The sequence below is a fragment of the Haplochromis burtoni genome, unplaced genomic scaffold, assembly GCF_018398535.1.
Source record: "Haplochromis burtoni strain Fernald_Lab_line unplaced genomic scaffold, NCSU_Asbu1 Contig_247, whole genome shotgun sequence".
NCBI classification, from domain to species: Eukaryota; Metazoa; Chordata; class Actinopteri; order Cichliformes; family Cichlidae; genus Haplochromis; species Haplochromis burtoni.
The window spans coordinates 447,102-463,958 of record NW_024582608.1 but is presented as its reverse complement, the minus strand read 5'-3'; the positions used below and the strand labels follow the sequence as shown (position 1 = coordinate 463,958).

Sequence of the window (16,857 nt, the reverse complement as noted above, 5' to 3'; positions counted from 1 at the left end):
CAGAATTGGTTAACTTGATTTTGTCATGTAATCATGATTTAGGTGTTACCAAGTTGTGTGTGCAAACTTATTGTGGCAAGATGATATCCACTAGTGTACCTTCTCATGCTTTTTGAGAAGCTGATGCCTCTGGAGGAAGTACTGATCTTTCATCTGCTGCTTCACCAACTGATGTTTCTCATAAAGGTTCTTCTGCTCCATGTCCCACATCGTATTTTCACGCTCTAATCAAATTTAAAAAGTTGACACTGAATGAAATCAAATGGTAACTACAGCAAGGATGGGATAAACACAAAATGAAGAAAACAAAGCTGAAATTGTTACTGTGATTCTGTTTGCTTTACGGATGTTGTACCTCTGATTAGGCTTTGCTTCTTGTTAAGACAATCCCTCTCCAGGTCTGCAATCTCTCTCTTGTTGTTGGAAATGATATTCCTCAGTGTGATGTGCAGATAGTTTTTCTGAGCTACAAGGAATTTCTCTTCCTAAACAAAGGAGAAGGAGGAGAAATTGAGGAGTGGGTGAATAATCAAACAAAAATCAGCAGTTTCATGCAGGTGCCGTTTCCCTTCAAACAATCTACACATGCCAATTACCAGAAGCCTGCAACCAACATAACTCAACTGAGAAGCATGCCATCAGTGTTTACATCTAGTCTATTTCCTGGTAGATGTATACTTCTATTTGCAGTGATAAAGTTGGTTAGTAGTTTGATAGCAAAAGAATAGTTCTTAGATATAGCAGCCATTTAACCAGGTTCATTGTTTCTGAAAAAGGAGCTTTCTCCAGTGCATTCAACATATTTTTTATGATCACGTCACAATTGTAAATATTTCCAAAACTGAGCAACTTGCACCACCAAAGCAATATAGACTGAAAAATAATACTAAATTTAAGAGTTTAAAAAAAATTAATTTGTTTTAACTGAGCTGTAATTATGCATCAAAATGGCACAAATGACCTAGCATCATACCTCTGACATCTTCATTTCTTGGAAGGAATTCATCTTCTGTTTTAAGGTTTCTTTACGCTGACTTCTGGGCAGCTTATCAACAGATTGTTTTACCTAAAAAGAAAATACACTTGAGTAATTAAACCTCAGACATCAGAACTTCAGAAAGGTATACATAAATCAACACAGCTGTGCAGTCGCTGAGGTTGAGCACTGAAAGCTTCCTTTGACTTGCACCTTTTCTTTATGTCCTATTGTGAATCAATTGGGCTTAAATAAAGGCAAGAATATGTGAAATAATTACTGGTTATTTTGCTTAGGTGCACACACACACACTTTACCTCCTTTTTCTTTAGTTTTATTTGGTCCAGGAATTTGTGATAGTCTCGTTCCTGTTCTACTTTGATACGCCTGGTTTCTTCTTTCAGTTTAACTTTGTGTTCTTCCTCCATTTTCTCAATTGCCTGCTTCTGGTTCCTCTCCAGATTCTCCAGCTCTGTATCAAAGTGCTTCTTCTTGGTCTAGGACACACCAACAGGAGATATGCACATTATAATTTTAGCTGATGGCAAACAAGGAAAATGTTCCTAGTTCAAAAGTTTATTGCAACTGAAACCATCCCGATTTCAGAGTGTTTTGCATATTTGTCACACTTACATGTTTCAGATCGTCAAACAAATTTTAATATTAGATAAAGATAAGCCAAGTAAATACAAAATGCAGGTTTTAAAGGATTTCATTAATTTATTAAGGGAGAAAAGTTATCCAAACCTGCCTGGTCCTGTGTGAAAAAGTAAAAAAGTAATTGCCCTTTGACCTTCTTAAATCATGATTAACTGTGATTAACCACATTTTTTGGAAAATACTCTGACAAATACGAGACAAAAGGTTTGAGTTCCATTACATCTGGCATAAAACCAACAAAGCATTTTACACCCTACCAACAGTAATATATGATTATAGTGTGGCGGTCTGGGGCCGTTTTGCTGCCTCAGGACTTGGAAGACTTGCTGTGGTAAACAGAACCAGAATGAATTCTGCCGTCTACCAAAACATCCTGAAGGAGCATGTGTGGCCATCTGTTTGTGACCTCAAACTGAAGCACACTTGGGTTCTGCAGCAGAACAATGATCCAAAACACACCAGCAAGTCCACTTCTGAATGGCTTAGGAAAAACAAAAAGCTTGTTTTTCTTGAAGACTTTGTTGTGGTCTTGTCAAATTTCTGGTCTGAATCCGATTGAGATGCTGTGGCACGACCTTTAAAAGGAGGTTCATGCTCAAAAACCGCAATGTGGCAAAATTACAACAATTCTGCAAAGGTGATTACTCCACAGTACTGTAAAAGACTCACTGCTAGTTATTGGAAATGCTTGATTTTTGTTGTTGATGCTAAGGGTGGCTCAACAGTTATTAGGTTTAGTAAACAATCACCCCCCCCCCCCCCCCCCCCCCCCCCCCACACACACACAGGGCCATGTAGGTTTGCATTTTTCCCCCTTAATAATAAAACACCTTCATTTAGAAACTTCATTTTGTGCTTTCATATGGTATATTTTTCTACTATTTAAATTTGTTTGATGACCTGAAACATTTAAGTGTGACAAAAATTACATACGACCATAGAATTAATGCAACAACTGTCTGACTAAGTTTTAGCTAAAGACGAAAATGCTGTTGTTAAAGCTGTTAGAGTAATGTGACTCACATTCATCTCCTGGTCAAAACGTCTTTGTATTTGTTCCCTTTGTGTTTCGAGTTTGGCATTCAGAGCAGCCAGGGCTCGCTGCTCTTCCTTCTGCAACAGACGGAGCTCGCGCAGCTCCTGCCGCCTACAAAAAAAAACAAAACAAATGTATGTATGTATGTATGTATGTATGTATGTATGTATCTAAGGACACCTAAAATAAATGAAACTATGTCAGGTAAGATCTACTATAACTGGTAGCAAAATAACACAAGTGCTTAAATTACAGGTTAGAACTTTATCACAGGTTAGATCAGGCCACGGCAGCAGAAAAGTAATGAATAAGAGAGTAGAATAAATTGAGCTTACTTTATAATAAAAACAATGTTTATGCTGGCAGACCACTAACAACACTCTGAATGGTGCAAACCCAATGGAAGCAAAAGAAAATGCAATTTTTGTTCAGCACCGAGTTTCTGAAGATTATTTTCACCAAATTTAAACTAAGAATGATATCGAAATATTACTGCAGCCATAGGTGCAATATCATAGTCCCACCACTAGATGGCAGGAGTAAAACACAGGAACTCACTATGCTTCAGAGGAAGTACAGAAATCAGTTGTTTCAAATGCCAAATACGGATCACCTGAACTTTGACTTAACGAATAAGTAATTTCAGAAATTAAATTTTCCTCTCAGACCAGAGACCAAATTAGACTTTTTCCAATAACAGTTCTAATCTCAAGGGACTAAAGTCCCAAAGAGCAGGATGACTTAAATAGTAAGAACTAAAACATAAAACAAAAATAAATAAGTCCCAATCCAGTGTTCACTGTGTCCTGAGAACACAAGAGTCCATGCCTCTCATTTAGAGTGAATGAAAAATGGCTTAGCTACCAGGGAATAATAAGATCACCCACATACCTGAGGAATCTCATCTCCTCATCTTTCTTCTCATCGTCACTGATGATCTTGGAGGTGGTCACACTCACCTCCACACCATCAACAACAAACTTTCTGGTCCGCCTCAGAGTCTTATCTGAAAAGTTCTGATAGGTAGACAAAAAACACAGAAAAGCCTGGTTTTAAACTCAGAATTGAACCTTTTTTCATGTACTTTGAGTTTAAATGCTGTTTTTTTTTTAGTAGTTAAAAGGTCAGTACTACCAGATTCTTTCACTTCGATAGCATAATTAGACTGTCGCAATAGACAGGTTTTCTTTTTGTGTGTGAAAAACAATTTGCAACTTTACTTGTAAAATCTCTGTGCTTATATCAACCGCAATATAATTTAGTCACAGAGTTGTTTTGTGACTCTTGTGTACTGTGACTGTAAGGAACTACAAACACTCCAATATCGCGCCCCCCCCCCAAAAAAAAATCTTCAGATCACTCACAGAAACTATTTTCATGCAAATTCCTACGAATTAACTTCAAATATTTCAAATGTGTCAAGGTTCATCTGTAGTGTAGTCTTTATCTGTTAAAGGAGAGGCTGAGTAAGTATGTATGACAGTGTGTATGTTTACATGGCACTAATATCCTGTAAGGCAGGTTCTACTGTAACAAGAAGCAAGATGCTGATCCGTTAGCATAATGGAGAGCGCCATGGAGGTAGTAACAACATCGTATACCAAATATGGCACCATGTGACTTGACTTCTCAACCTTCTTCAACAAGAATACTGGTTAAAGGCCTTCTTTATCCAGACTTGTGGATCTTCACATTGTCCGAAAGGACATTTCTAGACATTCGCCCACAGAGCAGATGACCTTTTTCTTAGCCAACGAAGGTTTGTTCAAGTTTGCTCTAGCTCAAAAAGCACAAATCAGGCAGTTCAACCAAACAATGTGCGATGATGTAAACACACATTTCCTTTCAGTCAGTGCATGAGCCATAGCGTATTGTAATTGCAATGCAAAACTGTCACGGTTAACTGGAGCATGTGTAACTGAGAAGTTACGCCTTCTTTGTCCCCTGTCCAAGTCATCCTCCAGGGACAATATTTGCAAAATGATATGAAAGGGTTTACTCAGCAAACACTGGGAAGTTCTGAATGTCGTCACTTCCTGGTGTATAAATAGTTCATATATAATGAAGAGGAGATGAGACCAGAGAACTAAAGAGAACGTGAACGCAAGACAGAAGGTATGAAGACAGTAAGAGAAAATCCCAATACTCTTAAGTTATTTGTGCTTCAATTAAAATAAAAATGAATACAAAACTAAAACAAAAAGCTAATGACAGTTTTGCTTTCACTGTTACATAGTGAATAAGAAGTTATCGCAACTCTTCCTCTTGAGAGAATGATACAGATCTGCCTTGAAATTAAAAAAAAAAAAAAAGAATGATTTTATTACAAAAAGTAAATCAGAATTATTTTATGTAAACAATTAAGTTTGTTTTATATTTTAATGTAACAGGGACTTTCTTGTTTGAAGTACTTGTCTTAGATGTAGGCGAGCAGTTTTTTTTTTGTTTGCTTTTTGTATTTGTCGGCTTATTTCTGGTCTTTTCTCCATTTTGTTCGAAGAAAACAAAACATTTGGCTGAAGATTTTAAAAAAGAAAAAAAAAAAAAAAGGAAGGTGTTCCCCACTCAGAGGGAATTATTTTGGTTTGCACAAACTGCTGTTCGCCATAACAAAGCTTCCCCATGAAGCCAACACAGCTGAGCAAACACGCTCCATATGAATCTGTGTGAGGCTCCTGTCATAGCTGGCAGCTACCGGATGCTAATGTCGCACTGCTGAGTACTGTTGAATCATTTTCTGCGTAACTGACACACTAATGATGACAATAAGTCTATGTGCTTGTGTGTTCTGGTGTGTTATTAATCGCACATTTACACCAAGATGAAAGGATATATATTCATCACTCTGCATTTCAGCTGTGGCGTTTATGTTTGAGTTCATCTGTGACTGTGCTGACTCCCTGTCACTCTTCATTCACACAAAAACAAAAAGAGTAAACAAACAAAAGAAAAAACACATGTAGCTCTCACACACACCCCATGGATTTATAAGTGCATGTGCACACTGATGTTTGCACTCATTCTCTCATGCAGAAACACAGAAATCATATTAAAAAAACAAAAAAAAAAACCCCAAGAAAATAATAAAAAGAAAAAAGCTTATAGGCAGACTCGTCTGGTAAATAATCTATTATTTAAAAAAAAAAAAAACCCTGACATGTCGAACAGCCATGACTCCACACCCAGTTAATAGGATTTTAATCATGGTCAGTCCATAAGCCTCCAGAAGCAACTCACTGACAATGGGCTGCATAGAAATTTCCACTCACAATAGTGAATGCTGAACTGTGCCCACACAAAGGCCACCACTGGTCTAGATGAACTGAAAGTGTTGCATATTTGGCTTCTCTTTCCCAACGTCTAGCCTCCCAATTGTCTCACTTACAAGGACTGTCAGACATGGATTTGGTGATTCTTAAGCAGAGACAACCTAATATCCTTTTTCAAGCTGGTAAATCAAATAAATAGTCATTTTGGAGATGCCCCAATATGCTTTGTCACCAATTCAGTCCAAACTTGAGAAATAAATCCCAGCAAACCTCACAGTCAATAAAAAAAGTTACTTAAGTCCTCATGAATGTAAAACTTTGAGTTTCCCTAAGTGCAATGTGCGTGCAAACCTAATGGGAGACAGGCAATATTCTGTTTCAAACTCCCACACCCTAAAACGACACAATGCTGTTTCAGTTCCGCTATGAGTGCAAAGAAACACTTCTTTTTTTCCCCCCAGGAGGGGTTTTCCTACAGAGCTGCCCTCTGTACATCTTTAACACTTGAGCACTGGTTTTGCCATAAAGATATGTTCTGCAAAAACACTTTAGAGAATGAGGGATCTATCTTCTCTGACCATTCCTTTCTGGCATTTTAAAAAGTTTGAGTAAATGAATCATATGAATTCCTTTAAGTACAGAAAGCTTTGATCTGTGTTGGCTCACCCGTGCACTAATGGATGTGTTCTCCCTGTGGACAGACAAATCCATGCTCTCAGATGCCATGCTGCCTGAATAGGACAACTGCTCAATAATCCCTCCATTGAGATAAGATGAACCAGGGTCAGCGTTTGCTCCCATTGGTTTCTTCTCAGGGGAATCCTCTATTAGGCTGCCGTTTGCTACCTGGGTGGGAGCAGAGGAGGATGCAGGCGAAGGTACAGGAATCGAAACACCACTTGAAGTTGGTAATTCTCCATTAGCTGGGATCTTGGGGACCTCTGGTTCTGTTGAACCTATAAAGTTTATCGTACGTTCCTCAGATCTCTCAGATTCCATATCAAAGAGAGATGGTGGCTGTTCTGTCTCTGGGGTGTCTCCGGCAACCTAGAACAATGATTTTAGTATTAATACTAAAAATAAATAAATAATCCCACTTCATAAATATACACGAGCAGAACAACTTTCAAAAAATACCTTTTCCTCCTCAAGTGTGGGTGTACTCTTCCCATCCTCAATACCAGAGTCTGAGAAGGTAGTCTTGGTTGAGGACTCACTCTCAGATTTCTCAGACTCGGATTTCTCAAGGATTTCACCCATTTTGTCTCCCACCTCATCTGGATCTTTCTTATGGACATTCTGCCGTGGCAGGGGTACAGGGACTGCCATGGTGGAGCCTGGCTCTTCCTCTGTTGATGTATCTGGCTGGTTCAGCTTCCTGGGGAATGGTACTGGTGCAGGTGAAGAAGGTGTGGTAGGGCTTGGGGTGTCCGGGGGCTGGTCACCTTCCAAACTGGTCTGACTAGTCTGGCATGGCTCCTTGGCTGAGGACTAAAGGAACAGAGAAGTGCTGTTAGGCACTGGTGTGACAAAACATTTCATGTTCGTAAGACATTAAGTCATGGGTGGTCTCCAAAATGTTAATGTTTTCAACCTTTGCTTCTGGTCCAAACACTAATGGGGAAAAAAAAAAACATTCAGGCCGTCCACCTTTTTGCTAAGTAACTTCAATCTTTGCTTTAGTATGAATGCAGTCATTCCTGTTTTATACTTGCACATTGCTACTTTTAAGTGTGGCTTAGATAGCTATCTAATCTGCAATGGCGAGGTAATAATTACAGAGGTGAAAAACCTACGTAAGTCAGGACAGACTGCCAGGACCTGAGAGTTAATGGCATTATCATTATCATTGCTATTATGAAAATCTTGATGCGAAATAATTCAGTGTGCACTCTTTCATTTTTGCATACAGCAGTGCGTTAAATGTATTTTATTATGCAGACAAAGCTGCACTTTACAAAAGTATGTGAAACACCTGCAAATATGCTGCAAAACCAAAGCCCAAGACTAACAATCTTAGATAAATTATATTACTGCAGTTAGCATGTACACAGGTAAGGGAATTACGTCTCAGAAGCACCCTATCAAATCAGACTAGGAAAGAATTAACTGATTATGCAGCTCAAAGAAAGCAAAAAACAAACAAACAAAAAAGCCAATCATTTAAATGATATAAATTAATTTTTTAAAAAAGAAAATTGTCATGCAACACTCTAAACATTAACCAGAAATAACGTAATGTTTATGTGCAAAAAGAAGATATTGCACAACTATGTATAACTGCAGAGTCATATCTCAGACATGTGAGACAAGAATTCTACATATGTGCACATCTCTAATCAGCAGCTCTGTATCAGGAACAGTCTCTTCTCCCTCAGGTAAAAACAAAACAAAAACCTGTCTTGATGATTCACAGCTTCACTAATGTCTCAGCAAACATCACTTTCTCACTTTGTGAGATATATATAGAAAAAGAGAAACTGTCTGGTTACTGCTTGTTTCGAAGTCAGCAATTTGTTACTGTATGTGTGAAAATGTTCCTGCCTGCAAATGAGAGGGAGCTTTATTTGTGCTTTCTAAAAAGAGATAAAGTAACTAATGATTTTATCAAAAAACAAACAAAAAAAAACAACAAACAGCTGGCGTCATACACAGAGAAATAATAACACAAAGTAAGATTTTAAGCAAACCATCTTGTTCAAGTACCATGAAATGTGGACCAGTGTACTTTGGCAGCATTTTAAAGGGGGTCACACAGATCATTGATTTGACTTAGTTACTTTATATAAAGATAGCCGATTCATCACACCTGCTTTTAAATAACTTTCCTTTCAATGATTAATGTACAACAAGGTGCATAAAGAAGACCTCCTACAGAAAGCTATTCCAAATACCTGTCCAGGTAAGACACTGTTCAATTGTCTAGATGAGAGTGTTTACTGTTCCACCATTTTCCACCAATTTGCACCATCAGTATACTAGAGTCACCCAAATAAAATAAAATAAAATAAAAAGACCCTTGAATGCCACAACATGTACAATAAGGAAGTACAATGTAAAAGGCCATTTGTCTTCATAGAGAAAGGACAAAAATGTATGAAAACATTTGTCTCATTACAGCATTTGTAAGAGTATTTCAAGGATCCTATAAAGATCTGCTATTGCTATGTAGAAATCCCCATGTTTTTGATTAAGGGTCAGAGTATCTTGGCTGAACAATAAGCAACCTAAAATAATTTACTCCTTTAGGGATTATGAGGCAATAGCTGTTTCTACAGGCCAAAAGCAGCACCTATATTTAACCATGTGCGGGTGTGGGTGAATGCCTGTGTTCCGTCTTCTGTTCCTTTGTTTGTGCTCAGGGCAGGCAGCAAACTGCACTTTCATCCTATGTTCTGTCTAATCTCCAGTTCTCTGTGAATTCATGAATGACTTCAGTGGAATAAACCATCAATCCTTCTGCAGAAAGGCTATATTTAGCAAAATATGCTTTAAGAGGAGGTCAACGAGTCAGGACTACAAACGTGAGGCTCGGTGGTTAAGAAGGAACCTACGTGCTGGGGAACACATGCAGGTAAATGCACGCCTTTTTGTCATTATGTGTGCAAGTTGCAACTTAATTACACAGTCTGGACACTGAAATTAAGGGTAATTTCCATCTCACTGTGTGGTCTGACAGGAAAATGAGGAACGTCACAGAAATGCATTTACTTGTAAAGTCAATACCACTTCTACGTCAAAATGCATCCATTTTCTGTGCCATTATTATGTTTTTAATTTAAATCACAACATTAATAAATTAAACCAATTGAATGGAAGAGCATGGACTGCCCACTCTTGTTTTCGAAACACCAAAATAAAAAGGACAATGATAATGAACAGGTTTGGTACCACAGTAAGGTCCATGCCCTCGTCTTCCTCTCCTTCCTCTCTATTGTCTTCGATTTCCTCCATGACTTCAGCCTTGACCTCAGCCACCAGCTCTCTCAGCGGACGGTTGGTCGTCACCGATTTCACAAAAGGGTGCTGTAGATAGGAGAAGAGACAGTTATTAAGGCTGATCAGAAATTTATTTTAGGGATAAATAATATAAACACTACGCATTTAGTTATTGCCTAAGAGTGAGGCTGACTAAAAGGCTTACAACCATGAAGCAATATTTGCACAAAACACAAGAACAGTATTTTCCACAGGTTTAAATAATTAGCAGATGACACCATTCTGCAACATCTCAACTTTCAATGATATCAATTTCTTTTCAAATCATCTGTAAAACTTTAAAATACAAAATGATGGATCAAGTGAAATAAAATTCTGGTGCTTAAAAACGATACACTAAATGGAACCGGAGGAGAAGACAAGACAACATACTTTCACTGCTGGGAAACTCTATCTGACACCTGCCAGTTCCTGCGCAGCATTAACAATGGGAACATCGCAATACAACTCTCCACTTGAGGCAACAGTTTATTCTAACAGAATGCACCTAAAATAGCAACCAGTCTTCAACTCTACTATGTCTAAAAAGAAAATGCATGTTTCCCCGTGCTTCAAGTAAGGCAATAAGAACGCTGTAACAGGAATATAAAAAAGGCAAATTAAAAGTTGAGTGCTGCAAGGATAAAAAGCTGATCATCTATTATTTAGATGCTTTGCACTCCTGTGTAATTTAACTGGAACAGCTGACAAAGGGGAAAAGTCTGCAAGGGGTGCTGGACCATGAAGTGTGTAGAAGTCAGTGTGTGTTGTGAGCCTCCACAGTTGTAGGTTCAGGAGCTTGCTTGTCCTTGAGGACAGCATTACGCTTGAGTTTTAAGCTTCTCCAATGACAAATAACAGTCAGCTATTGCCTAATGAGATGTACACAAATGAGTGCCATTTGACTATTTGTGAGGCAAAATATGAATGCATGGATAAGTTGTATGCTTAAATGCATAGTGTCTACATTTGGATGTCATGATTCTATGTCAGCCCATTTTATGGCATCAATTGACAACATGAGCAACACAAGATAGTTTTTAAATCTCAAACTATTGCTGCACAGCCAGCCCTTTTTGATTTAGTGATTTTTGTAAGAAGAACATCAACATGACTGATGTAGCAACGCTGGTTAATTAAAGACAAACTTCAACTGAAATGGCTCCGATTTCAGCAACCACATGGCCACATCCTCTGTAATCAGCCAACAGATTTATCTTAAAGCCATGTAAACCTGTGGCGTAAACAAGTCACATGAACATATGGTGATGGCAGTGAATGCTTCAATAATAATTCAGTTTGTCATATTTGGTAGAGGCAGTGTTGCAATAAATGCATGTTTAAAAGTGAAAGGAGCTAAAATAAACTCAACTTCTGTTTCCACTATCTCAATTCGAAAATTGCAGAGAGAGGCTTTTTGGAAGTAAAATTTCAGACATGTTTTAGATTTACATTAAGCCTAAGCAAGGTGAAACACTGGAGAAAAGAGTTTTAATGTGAGAAGCACTACATTAGAAGTACTCCAATTCTGAGAGAAAATAAGGCATCTTATTTTTTAATATGTTACACATCCAGCAAGGTATTTAAGGCTGGGAACTGGCAACTAATTTCATAATCAACTCATGGTTGTTGCTTTCTAATTAAATTAGAGAACTATGAGAAATGTCCAGTTACAAATTCATGAAACCCACAGAAATATCAAAACATCTTTATATCAACTGCTTTAACTAAGAATCCAAAATTTCTGATTTAAAAATGTTTCTCAAATGTTAACAAAATCAAAACTAACTTATAAAGCCATAAAAATGACTTGAAATAAATTCAATTATGTCAATTATCTAATCCTTGTTGCTTTAGTAAAGCTCTTTATTTCATTTGAATGCCTACTGAAGATTATAAAAGATATTTTTCTCCCATTGCCATTGAACTTATATGAGGAATGAGTATGAGTAGCTAGTAACTAAAAAAGTAGGAGTAACTGTAGCGTCAAGCACCTACAGCAGTAAACCTCTGAGAAATCTGCTTTAAGCTGTATAATCCAATAAATTATACCAGACCTCCCATACTCCAGGTAAACACATCCTCACTGAGGCAAAACACAGGGCAAAAAGACTAAGTGTTAGCACTGGTGCCTTGTTACACAGATATAGATGTGTATCAGTGGATATATGCACCATTTTATAGATTTCGCATTGCTTAGGACAGAGAGGGGGGAGATTTGGTGCGCATGGCTTTGTATAAAGATTAAATGTGCACAATATGGACCATTAGGTGACTAGAAGAGAAACCTGCAAAAAGGTCAGGTGTACATGCACAGGAATAAAAATAAAGTGCATGCTTTTGTCCCTCCATCTTTATGGACAGTTGTAGATCTTGAATGATGTTAATTTAACTAGTTATAAAATTTTCATTTTTGAAGGAGGGTTTGTCAGTTAAGACCGTTTTTAGGGTTAGGACTTTAATAAGTTAAGTTAGGGGTAAGAATTTTACTGGGCAAGGTGCAATTTTGGTACTCAACTGACTTGACTTTTATTAACCCAAATTTAGTACTTTAGGACAGATTTCTGTCTCAAAGAAGTTGTTTGCAGAATTAGAAGATTACACTTTTGTTTAAGATATACTCTATGAAGTTTAGACAACCAAGATTAACCCAAAGTTCAAAATGTGCTACATTGTTCTACTTCAGAAATGTTTATATGCTTTCCAGGGCAGCTCTGCCAAAAACACCATAAAAACCCTGCACATGAGAAACTATGGGAGGAGACGCTGGATTCAATATAATACTAGTGATCCAGACGGTCTCCCGGCCAGCCACACACCCACAGTGACTGATACTGTGTCATGTTTTTTTGTATACATTCCTTACAGCCGCATATGTGGGACAGACGCAGAGTAATTATGGCAAAAAAGGGAAGAGGTTAAAAAGATGTTTATAACCAATTCTTGTTTCCTGTGAAAAGCTTAGTGACAAAGACTTTGCAAAGCTTTATTTTTATATCCCTTATTTAGTCTATCCAGCACCAGGGATATTTTTTATGACTTTTTTATTCACCTGTATTTTTCCACATCTCCTCACTTCACCCTAAAGCCTGTAACATAAACTGACGGTAACTCCCGGCAAAGTGACATGATGCAACATCCATCACAAAGCCTCAATCTGACCACGCCCACAAGTGCCTACAGCTGTTAGGAGGCAGCGGACATGATAAACATCTAAAACTTGCAGCACAGCACCAAAAACTGGGCCGCGCCTGTCTCTTTCCCTCCCCACTAGAGAACACATGGAGAATTCCCTGCAGGCCTGACTAGGGTTTTCATCTTTGCCTCGCTCTAATTGGCCAAAGGTGGCAAACTCAAGTTAATCCTGGCACACCATTGGCTGAGAGCAGGAATGTAAATAGCTGGCAGCTCCTCAGCTATGGGATGCAGACAGGAAACTGTGGCTCTGAATTTTAATAGACATTGCTCTTGTTCTGTAATCCACACCCTGCTCATGGCTTTGCTCATTCTACTGGCTCTGAAATCTAGAGTCTGATTGAAGCTCGTCTTTAGATATTTGCATTTCATTGCCACAACTTAGAATTACCATATGATGATGCCTTTAACAATCAATCAAACAGCTGCTTAGAACCATGTCTGCCCAGGATCATATGTATAGTGAAGTCTATAAAAGGCATCAAATAAGCTTGCTGACGAATACAAAATATGGTCAGAATCTGAATTCTGTTTCTGAGATGAATAATGTCGAAAACATTTTTGTAGGGTAATATTTTTTTTTGAGGGTAGGGTGGGGGCATTAGCGAAGAGGCCAAAGCTTCTTATTTCTTTTGTCCTTCCCATCTAAACCTTCAAGGATATTTTATGATAGTGTCTTTATTCAGGATCCTTTACCATTACATTTTGGCTACTGCACATTTTCTACCTAATAATTTTTCACTTTTACACTATCAATTTCTTATAAAGCGTTTCATTTTCACCTGCATGCCTGTGCCCGCCATGGAACACCAACCTGGCACAGATCACTGTATTCAGGTCTTAAAATAGAAGATTAAACTGATCTGTGTGTGTGTGTGTGTGTGTGTGTGTGTGTGTGTGTGTGTGTGTGTGTGTGTGTGTGTGTCAGTACAAGACAAAGACAGAGTATGATGTTCCATTGTATGTCACAGTGCAGCACTGTATAATATTCACTACTATTCAGTTACACACAGCATCAAGCCTACCTCCAACATTTGAGCTGCAGTTGGGCGAGTCTCTGGGTTTTTATCCAAACATTTCCGCAGGAAGTCATTAAATGCCTGTGACCTTGAGTAAATAAAAGAGAAAAGAAGAAGTGAAGTGAAGAAACAGTTAAAACAAAAAAATAATTTTAAGTAACATTTCCAACCATTTTAGACCATCTTTGTACGCAGCTTTGTTGTGCAAAAAAAAAAAGAAAAGAAAAGAAAAGGAAAAAAAAAAAAAAAGGTCTCAGCAGGAACAATGAATCAGCGGCCCTTTCTAAATCTCCCTCTACCTGATAACTTCACTTTCACAGTAATAAATTCACTGCTACAGCGCATTTAATCTCATTAAAGAAAAGGTAGAAAAAAAATTACAGTTTGGCACTCATTTAAGTGCAGCCTCTGCTGGAAAATGGTTGGCAGGTGGAAAAAGGGAAGGACAATTTGATGCATGACTGTCTAGAGCAGATTACAGTATACCAAGTGTGCAAAGTACTTGGAAGTGATTGAAATTAAATGACTTGTTGAAATCTAGACAGGGAAATAAAAGTCCCCGTTGACTCCACTTGCCGTTTTCTATCGTGTAGCTTATGAATCATGGAGGCAGGTTTCAAACTCCCCACTTTCTGGTTAACAAATTCCTCTTCGCAGCCTGTACATATTATGCTAGACGGTTGCAGGCCAAATGTGCAACAGCTGAATTCAGATTCTCACCATTTCTTTGGCTGCTCCAGGCTAGGAGGCTCAGACTTTGCGATCTTTAATAGCACCCTCATGGGATTGAGCTCGTGGTGTGGGGGTTCAATCTGCGCAAGCTCGATCAGAGTGATTCCCAAAGACCAGATGTCGGCCTTGTAGTCATATGGTGCATCCTTCATTGTCTCACACATGACCACCTCTGGAGCCATCCTGAGACAGATAAATAAGGTTAAACATTAAAGATTGTGGCATGCAAACTCCTCCACAAACGCACCACATGGTTCAGCACATAAATACTCTGTTGACTAAAAACATGCAGCTCCCCATGGGTTAAAAAATAAATAAATATATTAATAAATAAAATAACAAGTAAAGAATTTAAAATAACCATCAAGATGTAATTAAGTAATAACACATACATAAATGTAATATAAATAAGATACAAATTTTGACTAAGTGTAGTCAAAAAAGTAGCATTTTAGATTAAGTTTTTTCCCCTGATCTGATCAGGACTGTACACAGTTATGATTTAATTGAGCTGGGATGGTGGGGATGAATGGTAACCTGTTCTAGTAAATGTTTAACTGTCATATTGGTATAAAGGAAGGCTCAATGGAACAAGGTTCGCTGGGAATCATTTCTAATTTGGAGGAGCACTATTTGACAAGAATGAAGGATTGTAATGAATACTGACTGTATGCACAGTATCATTTTCTCTCAGGTATTAAGTGCTGTGAGCAGTCAAAAAGGGTTGACCCACTAATTTTAAAGTTCATAGATGATATCTTCACAAGTGCTATGTATATGAATTATATTAAAGTAAACATTTAATATAGTTGTTTTGCATAACAGTAATAGATTTACAGATAATGTTGCAAATCAGGGAGCAGGATTGTTATATGATAATATGGGATTTAGAAAAAGTAGAGTGTAATTTATATAGTCATTGAAGGCATTGAATGTAGCGTACTAAGCCAACCCCCCGCCCCCAGTGTTGCTGACTGAAACTGTAAACTTACCAGTATGGTGTTCCAATGAAAGAATCTCTTCTTTGCAACGTTTTGGTATTTTTTGCAGACACACCAAAGTCAGCTGCATGAAAAAAAGAAAAACGAAAAGAAAAGTCACGTGATGGAGGAAAGACGTTCACTAGCATTTCACAGAAGGGGGGAATGAAACCAATTCAAAAACTTCCGGCTTTTTTTTTTTTTTTTTTTTTTCACAACCACGCCCATGAGGTAGACAAATACTTTTTAGCTTGTAAAGCCATCCTGACTGTGTGATCTTTGGAGTTACAAATCCAGAAACAGTAAATTTATAGCAGTCCTATTTCCTTAAAAAAGTTGCCAGATTTCCAGATTACAGGGGTCTTGTTTTCACTTTAGTTTTTTCCTCCCGCCTGTCAGAAGGAATATCATGTGTATCATGCCGGGGTTAGAGAAGTGCTTGGCAGTAGCGCTTAGATTTTGCACACAAGGCAGCAGGGTCACATCTTCAATTACAAACTGGCATGTTCTATTATGGGTTCTTAAATGACTTTTGGTTTTGTAGACTACAATTCAAAATCTTTGGCTTCACTGTCAAATGCATCACTTGAAACAGTCTGAGCTTTTGCAGCAAGGATTTCTACATCTCAGAGACATTGAAATTAAGCAGTCCTTTTATTTTACATTGAATAAGAGTTAACACTATGTTTTTGGTAAAAACAACACAAAACAGATTAAATAGTTGTTCATTACCTACAACAGGGCTCTCATTATGTTCTACACTTCCAGGAACTAGTGCACAATAGCAGGTTTTAGCAGGAGTCCCAAAAGAACAGAAGTAATGTTAGTGGCAACCTCTATGCTTTTATCTTTTACCACTTCAATTATGCCCATTAGTCAGAGTTTATACTCATCAAATTCGAGGGTCTAAGTGTCAAATGCAGCTTGCTGCCTCTTGAAGCCAATTTCTGAGTTTCTCCTTTGTTCCCACTGCCGCATGTCTACTACATTAGGGTCCAAGATTAACATCACT

General features: G+C 37.9%; 1 protein-coding gene across 1 annotated transcript in view; it reads right to left on the bottom strand.

Annotated features, from left to right (window-relative positions):
* stk10 (serine/threonine kinase 10) overlaps positions 1 to 16,857 on the bottom strand; it is a 38,260-nt gene that overhangs the window by 2,935 nt on the left and 18,468 nt on the right. The window contains exons 5-16 of the mRNA XM_042227170.1: positions 15,858 to 15,930; positions 14,854 to 15,048; positions 14,140 to 14,221; positions 9,833 to 9,967; positions 7,079 to 7,432; positions 6,608 to 6,988; positions 3,564 to 3,688; positions 2,660 to 2,783; positions 1,294 to 1,473; positions 974 to 1,066; positions 356 to 485; positions 100 to 224 (exon numbers count right to left, since the gene is read on the bottom strand). Of these exons, the coding sequence (XP_042083104.1) occupies positions 100 to 224; positions 356 to 485; positions 974 to 1,066; positions 1,294 to 1,473; positions 2,660 to 2,783; positions 3,564 to 3,688; positions 6,608 to 6,988; positions 7,079 to 7,432; positions 9,833 to 9,967; positions 14,140 to 14,221; positions 14,854 to 15,048; positions 15,858 to 15,930 (1,997 nt within the window). The remainder of the gene's footprint in view (positions 1 to 99; positions 225 to 355; positions 486 to 973; positions 1,067 to 1,293; positions 1,474 to 2,659; positions 2,784 to 3,563; positions 3,689 to 6,607; positions 6,989 to 7,078; positions 7,433 to 9,832; positions 9,968 to 14,139; positions 14,222 to 14,853; positions 15,049 to 15,857; positions 15,931 to 16,857) is intronic.